This window comes from Nicotiana sylvestris, chromosome 2 (genome assembly GCF_000393655.2).
Source record: "Nicotiana sylvestris chromosome 2, ASM39365v2, whole genome shotgun sequence".
Lineage (NCBI taxonomy): Eukaryota > Viridiplantae > Streptophyta > Magnoliopsida > Solanales > Solanaceae > Nicotiana > Nicotiana sylvestris.
Window position 1 is genome coordinate 165,374,715 of NC_091058.1, and position 17,974 is coordinate 165,392,688.

Here is a 17,974-nt window from a genome sequence, read left to right on the forward strand (position 1 = left end):
ATTGACGTCTCTTTTGCCTAGGGACGCTACGTTTCATGCCCGCAGGTCCCAATAGACAGGTTGAGAGTCCTCTGAGTAGGCTACCAGCTTAGTGGAAGGGGTTGGTGCGCTTCATTTGCTCCGGAGTTGCTACTTTGGTCAGTATGATTAGTACATGTATTGATTGGTATGGCGGGGCCCTGTCCCGACCTTTATGATATTATGTATTCTTAGAGGCTTGTAGACAGATATCATGTATCCAGATTCTTGTATGGCCTTGTCGGCCTATGTTTTGAGTATATAAAGGATCATACCGGCCTTATAGGCCTGTACGTCATATGTATAAGTCAGTATATCAGGTTGTATTGTTTTATGTCGAGTGTTCTCTCATATTTTATTCTTGTTACCTCATACGGTCCTTATGGCCCATTTAACCATGTTGATATAATGAGAAAGATACATTACGTTGGTACTCGGTTGAGTAAGAACACCGGGTGTCCGTCGCAGTCCATCGGTTTGGGTCGTGACATGTCCATTGGATTTGGTTGTAGTGAGAGATGGGAGTTTCTCTCTCTAACCGTCACCCACGTCTGAGTAGTTAATTTTAGGCAAGTCAATTTCTTTGTGTCTTTTTTTTTTTTAGTTTTATCATTTGTTTTCTTTCTTATTAATAAAAAGTGTACTTATCTTTTAAAATCATAGTTCCAGGTGAAACTACCCACAAAATTGCACTAATTGATATGCTCGAGCTACTAATAAGATGAAGGGAGGACCAAACAAAAATAAAATAAACGTAATTTTTGTTTGAAATATTTTTAGGTTACTAAATATGTATCAATTACCAAACTTTTAGGAGATAATCATTTTTTAATATTTATTGCATTAAAAATCCATTAAAAAGATATTTTTAGTTTTATGGCATTATAATCTATTAAAAAGATCGTAGAGGGAAAAAAGTTATCACATATGTATCAGTTGTAAAAATTAAAGGAGATACAGAAATGTTATGACCCGAATCCCAACCTGCCGTGATGGTACTTATTGCATTACTATGCAAGCCGACAATCACATAATAAATACATATTTTAATCTAGAAGCATGATATAACAAGTTTAACAGTGAAAAATCTCATAAAACCGATAAGCACAAGTGCGACTCAACTATAAAAAAACTCCCAAAATCCGGGTGTCACCGAGTACATGAGCTACTAAGTATCAACACAATCTAAACATCTAATACAACTGTCTCAAAGATAAACAGTACAAAATAAACTAAAAGGAGTCGAGGTATGCGGGCGTCATAACAGCTACCTCAATAATCTCCAAGCAAATACTACACCAAGTCTAGCAACCGCCGTGCCCAGAAGTATCTAGATCTGCACACGAAGTGCAGAGTGTAGTATGAGTACAACCTAACAGGATTAACCTTGGGCTAAAAGCAATGACGAGCTCAAAAAGGTACAGTCTAAATCTATATAATAACAGTACAAGTATAACAGGGAAATGAAAATAATAACTCAAAGAATTCCATAATCATTTGTACACAGTACATAAATGTAGACATCTTTCAAGTTTAACAGTTAAAGCTGAACACTGATAAAATATGCCAACTATGATTGATATGAGGAATGTTACATCTCTATGTCTACATGTCAAATTTGCATGTCACATATAATGCATCATAGTGGTAAACTTATGTACGCACACTCTTAGAGTACTCGATCTCACTATATCTCACTCTCATTCATCAATCTCAATCGCTCGACACTATACAACACCTGCGCTCACTGCTGGTATGTCAGACTCCAGAGGGGCAGATCTTGCTCAAGCGCTAATGTAAAGCTAATATAGTCTGATGCGGCGTGCAGCCCGATCCCATAATAATAGATAAAGCCTATAAGGCTTGTTGTGACGTGTAGTCCGATCCCATAATAATAATATATGTAAAGCCAAGAAGGCATGTTGTGGCATGCATTCCGATACACAACCTCACTCACATCATGACTCTTAGAACCTCACTCAATCATCAATCTCTCTAGTCTCTCGAACTCACAAATCTCATGCCAATCAGCCCAAACAATGATACATGATGTAACAATAAATGACAAAAAAGACTGAGATATGATATGCAAATGATGGATGTGACTGAGTACATAATTATAATTTAAGCAAATAATTCAACAACAGAAATGACATCAGTGGGTCTTAACAAAACAAGCATATAGCCTAAACATGATTTCTAATATGGATTACGGCTCAAATACTCTAACACGTAGTGATTACATGAATAGTAACAAGGTTTTATAACTACACGGTACAACGAAATCAACCGAGTCACAATTACCATGGTGCACACCCACACGCCCGTCACCTAGCATGTGCGTCACCTCAATAACACAACACGTATTTCAGGGATTCATACCCTTAGAACCAAGTTTAGAAATATTACTTACCTCAAACCGCGCAAATCACAACTCCAACAGGCCCTTTCCTCGCGAATCTGCCTCCGAACGACTCGAATCTAACCACAAACAACTTAATACAATCAATACATGTTATATGAATCGATTCCATAAGAAAAAGCTAAGTTCTTCAACCAAATCCAAAAGTCAACCTCGGGCCCACATCTCGGAACCTGACAAAATTTATAAAATCCGAACACCTATTCAATAACGAGTCCAACCACACCAAAATTATCCAATTCCGACCACAAATCGACCTTCAAACCTCTAAATCTCACTCTCAAATTCCTAGTCCAAAGTTTCCCCAAATTTCACCTAAAAAACATCTAATATAGGTGCAAAATTCAATGGGTATTCAATATTAATGAATAAAAATGATCAAAAGTTACTTACCTCTTGAAATCTAGTGAAACCACTCTCAAAAATCGCCTTTAGCCGAGCTTGCAAAGTCCACAAATGAAGAAAACTCGGAGCCCTTTCGAATTAATACACTGCCAGTACTTTCGCACCTGCAGAACTACATCTGCGGTAGAAGTCTTGCACCTGCAGAACTCACTTAAGTTCTGCCACTTAGCTTCTGCACCCTCAAGACCGCACCTGCGCGTGCCGAACGCATCTACAGAAGCGCTTCTGCGCACTAATGTCTGCTTCTGCGGAAACACATGGCCACCTCAAGCCTCGCTCAATTTTGCTTCTCCGACCGCCCTTCTGCAAAAGCGACTCCGTTTCTGTGGATCTCCTCTCGCATCTGCGATCCAACAGCCCCCAACTCACCTCGGCATTTGCGCATTGCCAGCCGCACATGCAGCCCGTTTCTCGCAGGTGCGGTTGCACCATACTTGATCACACCAGCACTTCCACAAGTCCAAAATTCAATTCGTTTTCAATCCGAATTACACTCGAGGTCCTCGGGACCTCATCCAAACATACCAACATATCCTAAAATGTCATACGATCTTAGTTAATATATCCTAAATTGTCATACGATCTTAGTCTAAGCCTTCTAAGCCTCAAGCACCTCAAACAACATCGAAAATACGAATCGCACCCCAATTCAAGTCTATTGAACTTTCAACTTCTAAACCAATGCCGAAACACACTAGATCAACTCTGATTGATCTCAAATTTTGCACACAAGTTCAACGGGTAAACAATCGCTCTGTATAACTTACTATTTAAGTCCTGGTGGCATCTTCTTCTCACATCAATATGATAGAAAGCATATATGTTCAAATGTTGGTCAAAGTTCAGTATGCAACAATTTGACTCTCAAGAAGCGTAATAAAATGGGATTGGAGCGAGTAATATAGACACTGCATTTGTAATGAAATTATGGAAAAGGCGTATCAAGGTAAAAAATAAAACCCACCCATATGTTAAACAACCCAGCCCGCCTAATCCCCTTACCCATTTTTTGTTAAAATAATCCCGACCTCTTTCCTTCTTCCTCATTAGAACTGCATATTTGAACCTATGTAATTAGAATGTCAATAGAGATATGTTAAAATAGAGGACTGCGTATTTGATTTTTTATGTTAAACTTTTCATGATGGGCAGTATTTAGATTCAAAAGCACAAGACACTTGCAAGTTCACATCTCACCATATTCAGCAGATGCCATTTCAAGGGGTTAGGCGGGTTGAGTTATCTTACTTATGGGTGGGTTTTATTTTTGACCTTGATATTACCCTTGGAATATCGTGAAAGTGCCACGTAGCTATTTAAAGTCCAAGTTTTTACCTAGTGCGGTCAGTTAGTTTTAGGGGTAAATTTGAGCCATAATAAAACGTTGAGGGTATTTATAGTCCGAAAGGTTAACGGAGGGCAATGATGAGCCATATTCAATATGTTAGGGGCTTTTTTTGGCACTTTTCCGATAAAATTATATCACCGAATGACTGTACCGGTACCCTATTTTGTACTAATGCAAAGTTTATATGTTAATTTATATTATCTTTTCGAACAAAAAAGATCTGTCTTGTATGAAAATTCCACTTCCTCCAGCGAATTACCTGCTTCAGGCTTCAGCTGGAGCCTTGCCCAGATGATCCTCCCCAATTAGTTCCTACTGGTCCATTCATTTATCAACAGCGGTCTTAGTAAATAATTTTACCTTTCTTTCTTTATATGTAGAAAAAACAAGTCTACGTAGACTATAGAATTAAGATCGCATTCTTGTTTTAGTTTGTGTTAAGATAATACACACCTCATAGTTGGGATCCACCTTGACAGTGTAGAGTGCTGGTATTATCTATAATGCAATGTCAAAAACTTCTTTTTTAAAATTCTTACAATCAATAGCCATAGATCTTTTTATTTTACTAGTATCCTAAATATTTTTAAGTGGCCAAATACTCTTAGATAATTGGTACATGACAAATGCTTTTATATGTGGTATTGATTTAAAGCCAAGTGTTGAATGACTTTGACAAGTGGCTATGCAAATCCACCACGTATATTCATGCATGGAAGACTAGGTACACTTGTCAAATGGACTAATATATTTGGACAAGTGTTAAAAGACTCTCCACACTTGTCATACATGCAACCTCCCTAATTGCCTATAAATAAGATGATCATTAGCCATCATATTCACTCAATTCTTAACTACGAATTCATCTTGCTAATCATTACTTTCTTCCTACAACATTTCAATTTCTGTAACAATATAGAAAAACCTTCATCTTCTCTTCTTTCTGGGCAACTGTTTTGTGCAAATTCTAAACTTCCAGCCACGAGTGCACGTGTATGGAGGTGCTGTGGAACCTTGAGGAGCGATCTGTTTTAACGATTTGTACCCAGTCGGGCCGAAATCGCTTTCAAGGCAGTGGCTTATCACGACACAGTATTTTTGATAAGTTGTAGTCTTCTTTCCCTTTTGTTCTTAGTCAATATTATCTACTCATTTTCCTTACAATTTGAAAGCGATCTTATATATAATATTGACTAATGGCCACCACTTTGAACAAAACACTTCTTGATCTGTCAAAGCTTGAGCCTTTAGACGGAAACAATTATAAGCGTTGGTCCCAGATATTTTTAATTTTCTTTGAACAATTAGAAGTTGATTATGTCTTGTTTAACGATCCTCCTGCTGATATTGTTGCTGATAATTCTAATTTTGCTAATATTGTTGTTGCTGATGATGCTACTAAGAAGAAATTTGAAAAGGATAATAAAGCAGTGAGAGGGCATCTGCTTAATCATATGACTAGCCCTCTCTTTGATTTGTTTATAAATTATAAATCTGCTAAAGTTACATGGGACAGTTTGGAGAAGAAATATGGTGCTGATGACGCGGGGAAAAATAAGTATGTCGTTGGAAAGTGGATCAAGTTTCAAATGGTTGAGGATAAGCCAATCATGGAACAAGTTCACGAGTATGAGATCTTGATTGCTGATGTTTTGAACGAGGGCATGGAGATGTGTGAGATTCTTCAGGCTAATGTTGTGCTTGAAAAGTTTCCACCTTCCTGGAATGATTACAGGAATCAACTGAAACATAAAAAGAAAAAACTTAACTCTTCAAGAGCTGATCAGTCACATGAGGACTAAGGAAGAAAATCGTCTCAAAGATGAGGAGTCTAAACGGCTTAAGGATAAGATGAAATCTCTCTCTCTTAATTCTTCCAAAGCTAACCTTGTGGAATCTTCTAGTACTTTTGTGAAAGATAGGTTTAAAGGAAAACAGAAGAAAAAGGTAAGAAGAAAAGACATGTGAAGAAGCATAATTACTTCAATAAGCCAGAGGGCGATATTCAAAAGTCGAAAGGACCATGCTATGTCTGCGGCGAAATTGGTCACAAGGCTTTTCAGTGCAACCAGAGACAAGGACAAAGCTCAAAGATTAGAGGAAAAGCTCTAGTCCAAACTAACCTTACTGAGGGTGGTGATGTCATTGCTGTTGTGGTTGTTGAGGCGAACATGGTGGCTAACAAAACTGACTGGATATTGGACACAGGTGCTTCAAGGCACCTTTGCGCCAACAAGGAGCTATTTCACGACTTTGAGGAATCTGCTGATGGCCAGTGTGTTTACATGGGTAACTCCACTACAGCTGAAGTTATGGGTAAAAGAAAAATTCTCCTTAAATTAACTTCTGAAAAAACCTTAGCCTTGAACAATGTTTTGTATGTATGCTCCCTTCGTCAAAACTTAGTTTCTGGTGTGCTTCTCAACAAAGCAGGTCTTAAACTTATTTTTAAATCTGATAAAGTTGTTATTTCTCGTGGAGGAGACTTTGTTGGGAAGGGTTACCTTAGTGGATGTTTATTTTTACTAAACATCGCTCAAGAGATTACTAATAATGCTAGTACTTTCAATTCTGCTTATATTGTTGAGTCTATTGATTTGTGGCATGGTAGACTAGGTCATGTTAATATTGTTTCTATTAAAAAACTTAGAAAAATAGAATTAATTCCTGCAGTTAGGGGTATACAAAGGAAACCGACAAACCGCACCAACCCGATAATCCGAGTCAAACCGAGAAAAAAATCCGACTATAGGTTGGTTTGATTTGGTTTGGTGTTGGAAAAAAAATCCGACCATAATTGGCTTGGTTTGGTTTTAACTAAAGAAAGTTAAACCGAAACCAAACCAACCCGGCATTACATATATACTAGAAATTTTAGATATATTTAATATATAAATATACTTATTGTGATGTAATTTATAAATATTTCTTAAAAGATTTCATAATTTTATTTTTTGAGGTATTATTACAAAGTTGGACTTAAAAATTTTGAATGTTCCAATAAGTGTTATAGCCATTAACATTAGTAAATTAGTGCTAACAAATGCCCTAACCAAAATCAAATCAATACTAATGCTAACAAAAGATATTTAATTCAATACTACGAAGAAGAATGTATTGAATATCTATTTTTTATTTTGCAATAATTTCGATAAAAATGCATAACCTATTTTTATTTTTTCTTTAGCGTTTAATTATATATTTAATACTCCCTTATTAGTTTACTTATTTTAGCATGACTTAGTACTCTTAGATTATGTTTATTTTTATTATGGCTTTTTACTTAGCAACATTTATGTTACATAATTTTAGTGTGTTTATTGTTGAATATTTTAAGATAATGCCATGACATATCTCATATTTTGTATTATTTTCTTGGAAAATACTTTATATAGTTGTATCTTACTAGGACTAAAGAAATATTTTGAGCATAATTTATATGTTTTGTTCTACAAAGATTTTACTGAAAAAACCCCCGAAAAAACCCGAATAACCCGAAAACCCTAGAAAATCGAAGAAAAACCGAGAGCGAAAAACTCGAGTTTTATTGGTTTGGTTTGGTCTTTAGATTTAATAATCCAACACAATTGGTTTAGTTTGGTAATTGTAAAATTCGAACCAACCTGACCTATGTACACCCCCACCTGCAGTTAATGTTGATAATTTTTCTAAGTGTACTATTTGTGTAGAAGCAAAACATACCAAAAAGGCTTTTAAAAATGTAACTAGTAGAAAAATAAAATTGCTTGAACTGGTACATTTAGACTTAGCAGATTTCAAGAACACTATTAGTAAGGGTGGAAAGAAATACTACATTACCTTTGTAGATGACTTTTCTAGATACACTAAGGTATATCTTCTTAAGTCAAAAGATGAGGCTGAAAGCATATTTTTGAAATACAAGACAGAAGTAGAGAATCAATTAGACAGAAACATCACGAGGCTTAGGTCTGACAGGGGTGGTGAATATAGTACTAATACTCTAGAAGCCTTTTGTGAGAAAAATGGTATTATACATGAGGTTAGTGCTCCCTATACTCCCCAACAAAATGGTGTAGCCGAATAGAAAAATAGAACCCTTAAGGAAATGATGAATTCTATGCTTTTGAGTTCAGGTTTATCTGATAATATGTGGGGGAAAACTGTTTTATCTGCATGTTATATTCTTAATAAAGTCCCTCATAAGAAGTCAGATAAAACCCCGTATGAGTTATGGAAAGGGTTTGCCCCTAACTTGAAAATTCTGAAAGTGAGGGGGTGTTTGGCTAAGGTTGGTCTACTTAATTTTAAACAAGTAACTATTGGACCCAAGACTTTTGATGCTATTTTCATTGGTTATGATCAAAATGGTGCTGCATATAGATTTATGTCTTTGAATGATAGTTCTATTTGTGAATCTAGAGATGTAGAATTTTTTGAGCATGTTTTTCCATTGAAAAATAATGTGCCTAGTGTTGTGCCTAATAATGCTTCTACATCTATGTTTGTTAATTCTCATATTGTGCCTTCTTCTAGTGTTACTGCTAATGAGCATGAAAATGAACTTAGAAGAAGTAAGAGGCATAGAATTGAAGCTAGCTTTGGTCCTGACTTTATTACTACTTTATTGACTGAAAATATTGATCTTGATGTTTTGAGTGATGAATTAGTGTCAATCTATTTAATAGAAGAAGACCCTAAGACATACAGTGAAGCAATGAGGTTAATAGATGCTAGTTTTTGGAAAGAGGCCATTAAAAGTGAATTAGAATCTATATTTTCTAATCGCACTTGGGACTTATCTGATTTACCTAAAGATTGTAAACCCATAAGTAGCAAGTGGATATTTAAGAAGAAATTGATACTTGATGATACAATTGAGAAATATAAGGCTAGACTTGTTATTAGGGGTTTTAACCAAAAGAAAGACATTGATTACTTTGACACTTATTCTCCTGTGACTAAGATAGCGACTATTAGAACTCTTGTTGCTTTAGCCGCTATTCATAATTTAGTGATACATCAAATAGATGTTAAAACGGTTTTCCTAAATGGGGATTTAAAGGAAGAGATCTATATCTCTCAACCTGAGGGATTTGTGATTCAAGGACAGGAGAATAAAGTATGCAAATTAAGAAAGACTTTTTATGGTCTAAAGCAGGCACCTAAGCAATGGTACGAAAAGTTTAATAGCACATTAGTGGTTAATGGTTTTGTTGTTAATGCATCTGATACTTGTGTTTATTCCAAGATGATAGGATGAGATTGTGTTATTATATGTTTGTATGTGGATGACATGTTAATCTTTGGCCCTAATATGAATGTCGTTAATGAGACAAAGAATTTTTTATCTTCTAAATTTGAAATGAAAGATCTTGGAGAAGCAAATGTGATTTTAGGGGTTAAAATCAAAAGAGCTTCAAATGGTTTTTCATTGTCTCAGTCTCATTATATTGAGAAAATGTTGAAAAGGTTTAATTGTTTTGATGTAGCACCTGTGAGAACTCCTTATGATCCTAGCATACACTTGAAAAGGAATAAGGAATGTAGTAATTCTCAAACTGAGTATGCTAAGATAATCGGTAGGGTAATATTTCTCATGAATTATACACGACCTGATATTGCTTATGCTGTTAGTAGATTGAGTAGATATACTCACAACCCTAGTAGTGAACACTGGAATGCTCTTCATCATTTGCTAAGATATTTGAGAGGTACTATGGATTACTGTTTGCATTTTAATAAAATTTCCTGCTATTTTAGAAGGATTTTGTGATGCAAACTGAGTTACTGACAATGATGAAGTTAGCTCCACTAGTGGCTATGTGTTTACTTTGGGTGCAAGTGCTATTTCATGGAAGTCTTCAAAACAGACTTGTATAGTACGATCTACTATGGAGTCTGAATTCATTGCTCTTGAGTTGGCAGGGCAAGAAGCCGAGTGGTTGAGAAACTTATTGGTAGACGTGCCTTTGTGGGAAAGGCAAGCTTCACCAGTTTCTCTTCATTGTGACTCACAGACGGCAATTGAATTGCCAAAAATAGTGTGTACAATCGAAAAAGAAGACATATCCGCATTAGGCATGGAGCGGTAAAACAGTTGTTGAAATATGGTGTTATTTTCTTGGAATATGTAAGATCCGAAAGAAATTTAGCGGATCCTTTAACCAAGGGTTTGGCACTGAAAGTTATCCTTGAAATGTCGAGGGGGATGGGGCTAAAGCCCATGGATTGAGGAAGTATAGTGGATACACGTTTGTGGTCAAACGAAGCCATATGAGACCTCAATATGCACTAAATTTCCTATCCCCATGGCGTGTGGTAGTGCTTTATAAGGTTGAGCTTATTTTGCTCTTAATGATTCCATAGCTTTAAGGTAGTCTATTTGTAGATACACTTGATAGAATCACCTACATGAGTGTAAAGGTGCGGTTGCCTTTTATGAAAGACTTGAGATGTCTTTCTAGAGCACTCATGAGACCCAAGGTATGTGCATGACCATAAAAGCACTTCATTAGTATCACAGAATTTGCATAAAATTAAGGATATAGTATGTGTTGTGGGGGTCTCAATTAATGTCCATTCAGTTCAACAGTAATTCACTTTGTGGATGTTAGTTGTTGCCTCATTTCACTACGTGTCAATTCAAATCAAAAGATATTGACACTTACATACAGGTTCCTTCTTTTGCCCAGAATTGTTCTATTTTTGTCTTTGCATTAGTGAGGGACTGCTGGTATTATCTATAATGCAAAGTCAAAGACTTCATTTTGAAAATCCATTTACAACGAATAACTCTGGATCTTTTATTTTACTAATATGTTACATATTTTCAAGTGGCCAAATACTCTTAGATAATTTGTACATGGCAATTGATTTTACATGTGGCATTAATTTAAAGCCAAGTGTTGAATGGCTTTGACAAGTGGCTATGCAAATCCACCATGTGCCTTCATGCATGGAAGACTAGGTACACTTGTCAAATGGACTAATATATTTGGACAAGTGTTAAAAGACTCTCCATACTTGTCATACATGCAACCTACCTAATTGCCTATAAATAAGATGATCATTAACCATCATATTCACTCATTTCTTAACCACGAATTCATCTTGCTAATCATTACTTTCTTCTTACAACATTTCAATTTCTGTAACAATACAGAAAAACCTTCATCTTCTCTTCTTTCTAGGCAACTATTTTGTGCAAATTCTAAACTTCCAGCCACGAGTGCACGTGTATGGAGCTACTGTGGAACATTGGGGAGCGATCAGTCTTAACGATTTGCACCCAGTTGGGCCAAAATCGCTTTCAAGGAAGTGGCTTGCCATGACACAGTATTTTTGATAAGTTGTAGTCTTCTTTCCTTTTGTTCTTAGTCAATATTATCTACTCATTTTCCTTACATAGAGTGTAGTACAAAAGTTGCAGGGTTAGTGTTTGAGATTCTACTTTCGTTCTCTGAATTGATCTTCACACAAAAATACAATCCATTTTATTTTGTAGCAATATATTAGTCATGTCGTCGAAGTTTTGGGTTAATTCTTCAATTATTTTTCCCTATGAGTAATTTATCATCAACATACAGTACTAAAAATATAATTACGCTCCCACTAACCCTTTTGTACACATAAGGTTCTTCTTTGCATCTATCAAAATTCAATTGTCTTGTTAAAGTGAATATTCCAATTTCGAGAAGCTTGCTTTAGTCCAGAAATGGATCTTTGTAGCTGTCAAATCTTATTATGATCAGGCGAAGATGTGAAACCTTCAGGTTGTGTCACGTACACATCCTCTTTTAGCTCACCGATAAGGAAAGCTGTTTTCACATCCATTTGCCATATTTCATTGTTAGAACCTTGTATCACCTCTTCATAGGTCTTAAGGTCATCATTATTAAGATCAACCACATTTGATATATGTAACGACCCGATCGGTCATTTTGAGCATTTACACTCCGCTCGCCAGTTCTCGGGCATCACTAGTCCCGTATGATGTATTATGACTTATGTAAATCGTCAGTTTTGGTTTTCAGGTTTATCGGAATAGATATGAAGAATGATTCTCAGCTTGAAGCTTTAAATTTGAAAGGTTTGTCCCAGTCTTGGCTTTTAGTATTCGATCTCGGATTCGGATTTTTATGGTTTGGTTAGCTCCGTTGGATGATTTTGGACTTACGAGCGTGTTCGAAAGGTAAATTGGAGGTCCGTGGTAGAATTAGGCTTGAATTGGCGAAATTGGAAATTTGGCATTTTTCAGTCGGCAGTGGAAATCTTGATATCACGATCGGAATGGAATTCTAGAAATTGGAGTAGGTCGGTAGAGTCAATTGTGACGTGTATGCAAAAATTTCAGGTCATTCAGATAAGGTTTGATAGGTTTTTGGATCGGTTGCGGAATTCGGATGTTTGGAAATCCTTAGGCTTGAATCCGAGGGTGATTTGGTGTTTTGATATCGTTTTGAGTATTTCGAAGGTTGGAATAAGTTTTAATGGTGATAGGTGTCTTGTTCATATTTTTGGTTGAGGTCTTGGGGGCCTCTGGATGATTTCGAATAGTTTTAGGAAAGTTTGAACTTGAGAAATTGCAACTGGTGTTGTTGAGTTTGTCATATCCGCACCTGCAGATTGGGGACCGTAGGTGAGAACTCCACATGAGCGGAAAAGAGGCGCAGGTGCATAGAGGACCACATGTGTGGCTTGGTAAACCGCATCTGCAATGCCACAGGAGCGGTTTGGCGACCACAGATACGAGGGCTGTAATGTTAAGTGAAATCTACAGAAGCGGATATTTTCCGCAGAAGCGGAAGCACACATGCGCTTATGGGATCGCAGATGCGGAATCCCTGGGGCAGAAAGTATATAAGCTTTTCTTCACGATTTTTGGTCATTCTTGCACCGTTTTCGGTTGATTTTGGAGTTCCAAGCAGTGATTTAATGGGGGATCAAGTGTTTTCAGGGAGGTAAGCTACTTGGACCTTGTATCTTGTGTTTATGGAAATTATTCACTTGCTTAATTATGATATTAGTGGGAAAATTTGTAAAGAAATTGGGAGATTAGGGCTTGAAATTGGAGAGTTTAAATTGGGGATTTGAGGGGCCATTTGAGGTCCGATTTTGATGATATTGGTATGTATAGACTCGGGAGTGAAAGGAGTTTCTAGTGTTGTGATTTTTGTTGGATTCCGAGATGTGGGCCCAGGGGCCAGGTTTGAGCAAATTTGGGATTTTGGGTTTAGTTTGATAATTTTAATCTGATTGTTGTTCCTTTGACATGTGTTGATGATATGATTCTGATTTTGGATAGATTCAGGGTGATTTGAGGCCGAGTCGAGAGGCAAGAGCATTGCGGTGTAGATTTTCGTCCGATTTGAGGCAAGTAATGATTGTAAATCTAGTTCTGATGGTATGAAACCCCGAAATTTTGTGCTATTTTGATAAATGGGGTGACGCACATGCTAGGTGACGGGCGTGTGAGCATGCACCAGTAGGGATTGGGACTTGGTCCGTCCCATGGCAACTGTAAAGTTGCATTTTTTGGTAAACTCTATATGATATCTATGTGTTTTAGAAATGACTCGGTTAACTTGGGCTGAACGCCATGTTTAGGGCCTTGTGCTATACTGTTTGGACCTTCAGGGGTATTTTACTACTATCCTCACACTGTTTTGATTCGAAAGCATATCCTCAGTCATTATTTTTACCTGTTTATTGTCTGATTCAGTTTCTTTACTCTATTTTTAAATATATGAAAGGTGTTTGGGCTAAGTTCCCTGATTTTTCACTGAAATGCCTGAGTGGCTTGTGAGGTTGATGACTGAGAGAGGCCGAGGGCCTGTTGGTGAGGATTATATAATTATGGATCGGGCTGCACGCCACAGATATACATATATATATATATATATATATATATATATATATATATATATATGTATATGGATTGGGCTTCACGCTGGAGCAATATATAGATCGGGCTGTACGCTGTAACGATATGTTGGATCGGGCTACATGCCTCAGCGATATAGCGCTTGGGTTGTCGGAGCCCCTCTAGAGTCTGCACACCCCCAGTGAGCGCAGTCGACTATATATTTATTGATCGGCTGCACGCCGCAACGGTTATTATAAGGTACCTATTGAGCGTGAGTGCTGAGTGTGAGCACTGATTGATGAGACTTGAGTCACGAACTGAGAGGCTTGCCCTAGGGGCTAAATATATATATGAGTGATGATTTTCCCGATGGGCTTATTGTTATGAAATTACTATTTTCACTCTTCTTTTACACTGAGCCTCTAATGAAAATATTGAACAAATGTTTTAAACAACTTTCATTGAAACTGGAATATTTACGAGATGTTCGAAATTTAACTGTTGATTTGAACCTAGTTATTTCCACTGAGGCTTTATGTTATGAGATGTATATGATTTTTGAATGCTCGTCATTGCACTCAGTCTTTATTTACTTTTATTACTTACTATGTTGGCGTACTCACATTACTTCCTGCACCTTGTGTGCAGATTCAGGTATTTATGAACCCGGTAACGGGTGTTAATTACTCAATGGTAGGTACATCGGAGTTAGAAAGTTAGCTGCCTGGCGATTGCAGCCCTGCTTTCCTCCCTCTTTATTCTTCCTTAGTTGTATTCAGTGATTTTCCCGGCCATGTTGGTCTTGATGTTTTCAAACAGTTGTAGTAGATGCTCATGACTAGTGACACCCCGATGTCGGGCTTTCTTTTCATATTGTTGTTTTTTTATAAAGACTTTATAAAAGTTTATTGTTAAATAGCTTTGATTTTATCCTAAGAATGAAAATATTGATGGGTTTTGGGATTGTGACAGCTGGCCTAGTTCCATGATAGGCGCCATCACGACCGGGTTGGTTTTGGGGTCGTGACAAGTTAGTATCAGAGCCTAGGTTACATAGGTCTCACGAGTCATGAGCAGGTTTAGTAGAGTCTCGTGGATCGGTACAGAGACGTCTGTACTAATCTTTGAGAGGCTGTAAAACCTTTAGGAAATCCTACATTCTTGAATTCTTATCGTGCATCGTTGATTCATCCTTAAATGTAACTCTTGAAATTCCTTCCACGCGTTCGTATGCGCGCATGAGCGCTTAGCATTAGCTGTGCATCGATGGCTTGTGATTCCCCCATCAAGGGGCGAGATGTGATTTTTGTGTGTTGATGTTGGGCCAGTCTGGAAGACTTGAGGTCGGGCTTTGCTTGTAGCTTGAGCACTGAGGTGTTGATCATGTGTGCACGTGCTTCTAGGATTTATATGTTCGATAGTGTCCCTACTAGAGGAAGTGATGACTAGATGCTATGTGATGAGTATGATGTGGCTGCGAGATGCGTTCATATGATTTGAATGTGACGAGAAGGGACTGTTTGAGGGTAGAAAGAACTATCTGGTGCTTGATTTCCATCGTGATTTGATACATAGCCCCGAGTTATGGGTGTGTTGAAGGATCTTTTCATGTTGTCTAGTTGTGAAGCTAAGTAGATTTCATGTTGTGATATGAGTTCAGACCTAGTAAGATTAAGGGATTGCATGATGTTTATGACGGTGGAAGGGTATGAAGAGATGTTAGTTTGAGGCAAAGCAGGTGAGTTATCTTCTGCGGGGTGTTCTGAGGTTTGTGTGATCCCTATGTTGTTTTTTGGTAGCACTCTTTTACTAGTGAAATATGTGTGTTGCAATTTGAGTTTGGATCGCTTATGAGAGTGGGTATGACTATTACGAGGGTGAATGTGAGATTTGCAGATGATTTGAAGTACTAGATGGTTTATGTTGCACGAGCTTGCGAAGGATTTAGTTTAATCTCACTATGATATTATGGCAGTAATAGAGTATGGGCCTTGTGAGTTTTTGTGTGTGTTGATATATGGCTTTGAGCCAAGTGGGGGAGTCTGCTATTGATTAGTTGATTGCACTATTATGTGTTGTATTAGTTTCAGTTTGTGGTATACTGGTGAATCAGTTAAGGCTTACAGAGGTTGAGATCAAGGATGACTTGAGTAAAGAAAATTTTGGATAATGGTGTGTTATGATTTGTAGGTATATGAGAAATCGTGGGATGAATTAGTTATTGTAGTAAGGGATGTAACATGTATGGAGTAGGATATTACTCGGCTGCTTAGAAGGATGGGTTACTTCCTAGGGTGTTGGAGTGCTAATGGAGCACATGTCGTTTGGTCTGTTTGATCAGTCTAATTGAGATTTGAGCAGAGTGGATGACTCCCGAGGATGGTTCTAGTGGATTCAAGATTCATATGTAGCAATTGGAGATCTTTAGGATGTGTATTTGGCTAGAAACTAAGGTTTACATTGGAGGGTGTCAAGGGTTGTGGCATTTCAATATCAATTATGGATTCTTCATACCAGTATCAGGAAGGTGAATGTAATGTCTTTGGATTCACAGGAAGTCTCTTCAGGGTAAGTATTTTGAATATGGTGCTTTTTGGGGATATTTAAGAGAGTTCAATGGCTTATAAGCCTTAGACGATGTGGTTTCATGCTTGAGTCTCGTGTGGTGAGTCTGGGTTGAGGATTGTGGTATTATGGCAAGGGAAAGTATCAATTTGAAGGTAATTTAGAAGGAACTTGGATAAATAAGACAACTTGGTGGTAGTTCGGATCGGCATGGTAAGGTATATGATTAGTTCTGTGGGTGATTATGAGGTAATGAGTTTCTAAAGGTGTTTCGTGGCAATGCTCTTGGGTTTTTGGTGATCTGCGCAACTTGGTTGAGTTAAAATGATTCAGTCCTGACGGTTTGGTATAGTGCAAATGGGATTCAGAGAGTTCTTGATGGTTTCTACCATGGTTAGAGATGTATATTTTCTACTGACGTGAGGAACATCTAATGTATAATGTTTTTCTTCTAGATAGGATCAGATGGAAAGTTCTTGGCTAGTTGAGTACGTAGTTATTTGTCGCTCGGAAGGGATTATAAAGTTCTCATATTTATCATAGGATGCATGGTATATGCGGTATGTTGTGTAGGGTTGAGATTTACATGTGTAAGGTCACGGTTCAGTTCTGGAAGGAAGGACATAAGTTCTTATGCAGTATGGATAGTTTTAGATGACTAGGTAAATGATATCACTAATTGGTGCGGCTTGATAAGGGTATACATTTCAGAAAGGGCAATGTGTTTGAGTTAAGGATACTTCACTAGTATTGTGTCACTCTTTTGTTTGATCGACTGCTGATATTCGAGGTTGCTTGGTCGCACAGAAGAATTATAGAAGTATCCCTTATAAAATGATTGGGTATTAGAGGTGTGTTATATATTCGGACCGTGGAGTTGGGATCAGACATGGTGATTCGTGTGCTATATGGATTTGGAGACTGGAGTTCTCATAAACAGGTTATGTCGTGGTTATGGACCGCGTATATCAGCCTTGTCTGGTGACTATCGGGGGGTTTGGAGGCCCAAGTGGATCCTTTGTTGCTTAGAATGTTGGATTATGTGATATTTGATATGGATTGGTTGTTTCTATATCGTGCTATTCTGGAATGTTACGCTAAGACGGCAACGTTGGCTATGCCGGGGATGCCACGGATTGAGTGGCGAGGTTCGACAGATTATGTTCCCAGCAGAGTGATTTAATTTTTGAAGACCTAGCGGATGGTTGGGGAGGGTTGTCTTTCTTAATTGACCTTCGTGAGAGATGTCATAGCAGAGAATCCTACCATTGTTTCAGTCCTGGTGGTGAGGAATTTTTCTGGATGTGTTTCCTGTAGACCTACCGGGCATGCCGCCGGACAGGGATATTGATTTCGGTATTGATTCGGT

At 37.6% G+C, this 17,974-nt stretch overlaps 1 protein-coding gene across 1 annotated transcript; it reads left to right on the forward strand.

The window, feature by feature from the left end:
* The first annotated feature begins 5,389 nt into the window (after nt 1-5,389).
* On the forward strand, nt 5,390-5,995 carry LOC104225064 (uncharacterized). Its single transcript, XM_009776826.1, has one exon. The coding sequence runs from the start codon at nt 5,390-5,392 to the stop codon at nt 5,993-5,995; it is 606 nt and encodes a 201-aa protein (XP_009775128.1).
* Nucleotides 5,996-17,974: the final 11,979 nt, after the last annotated feature.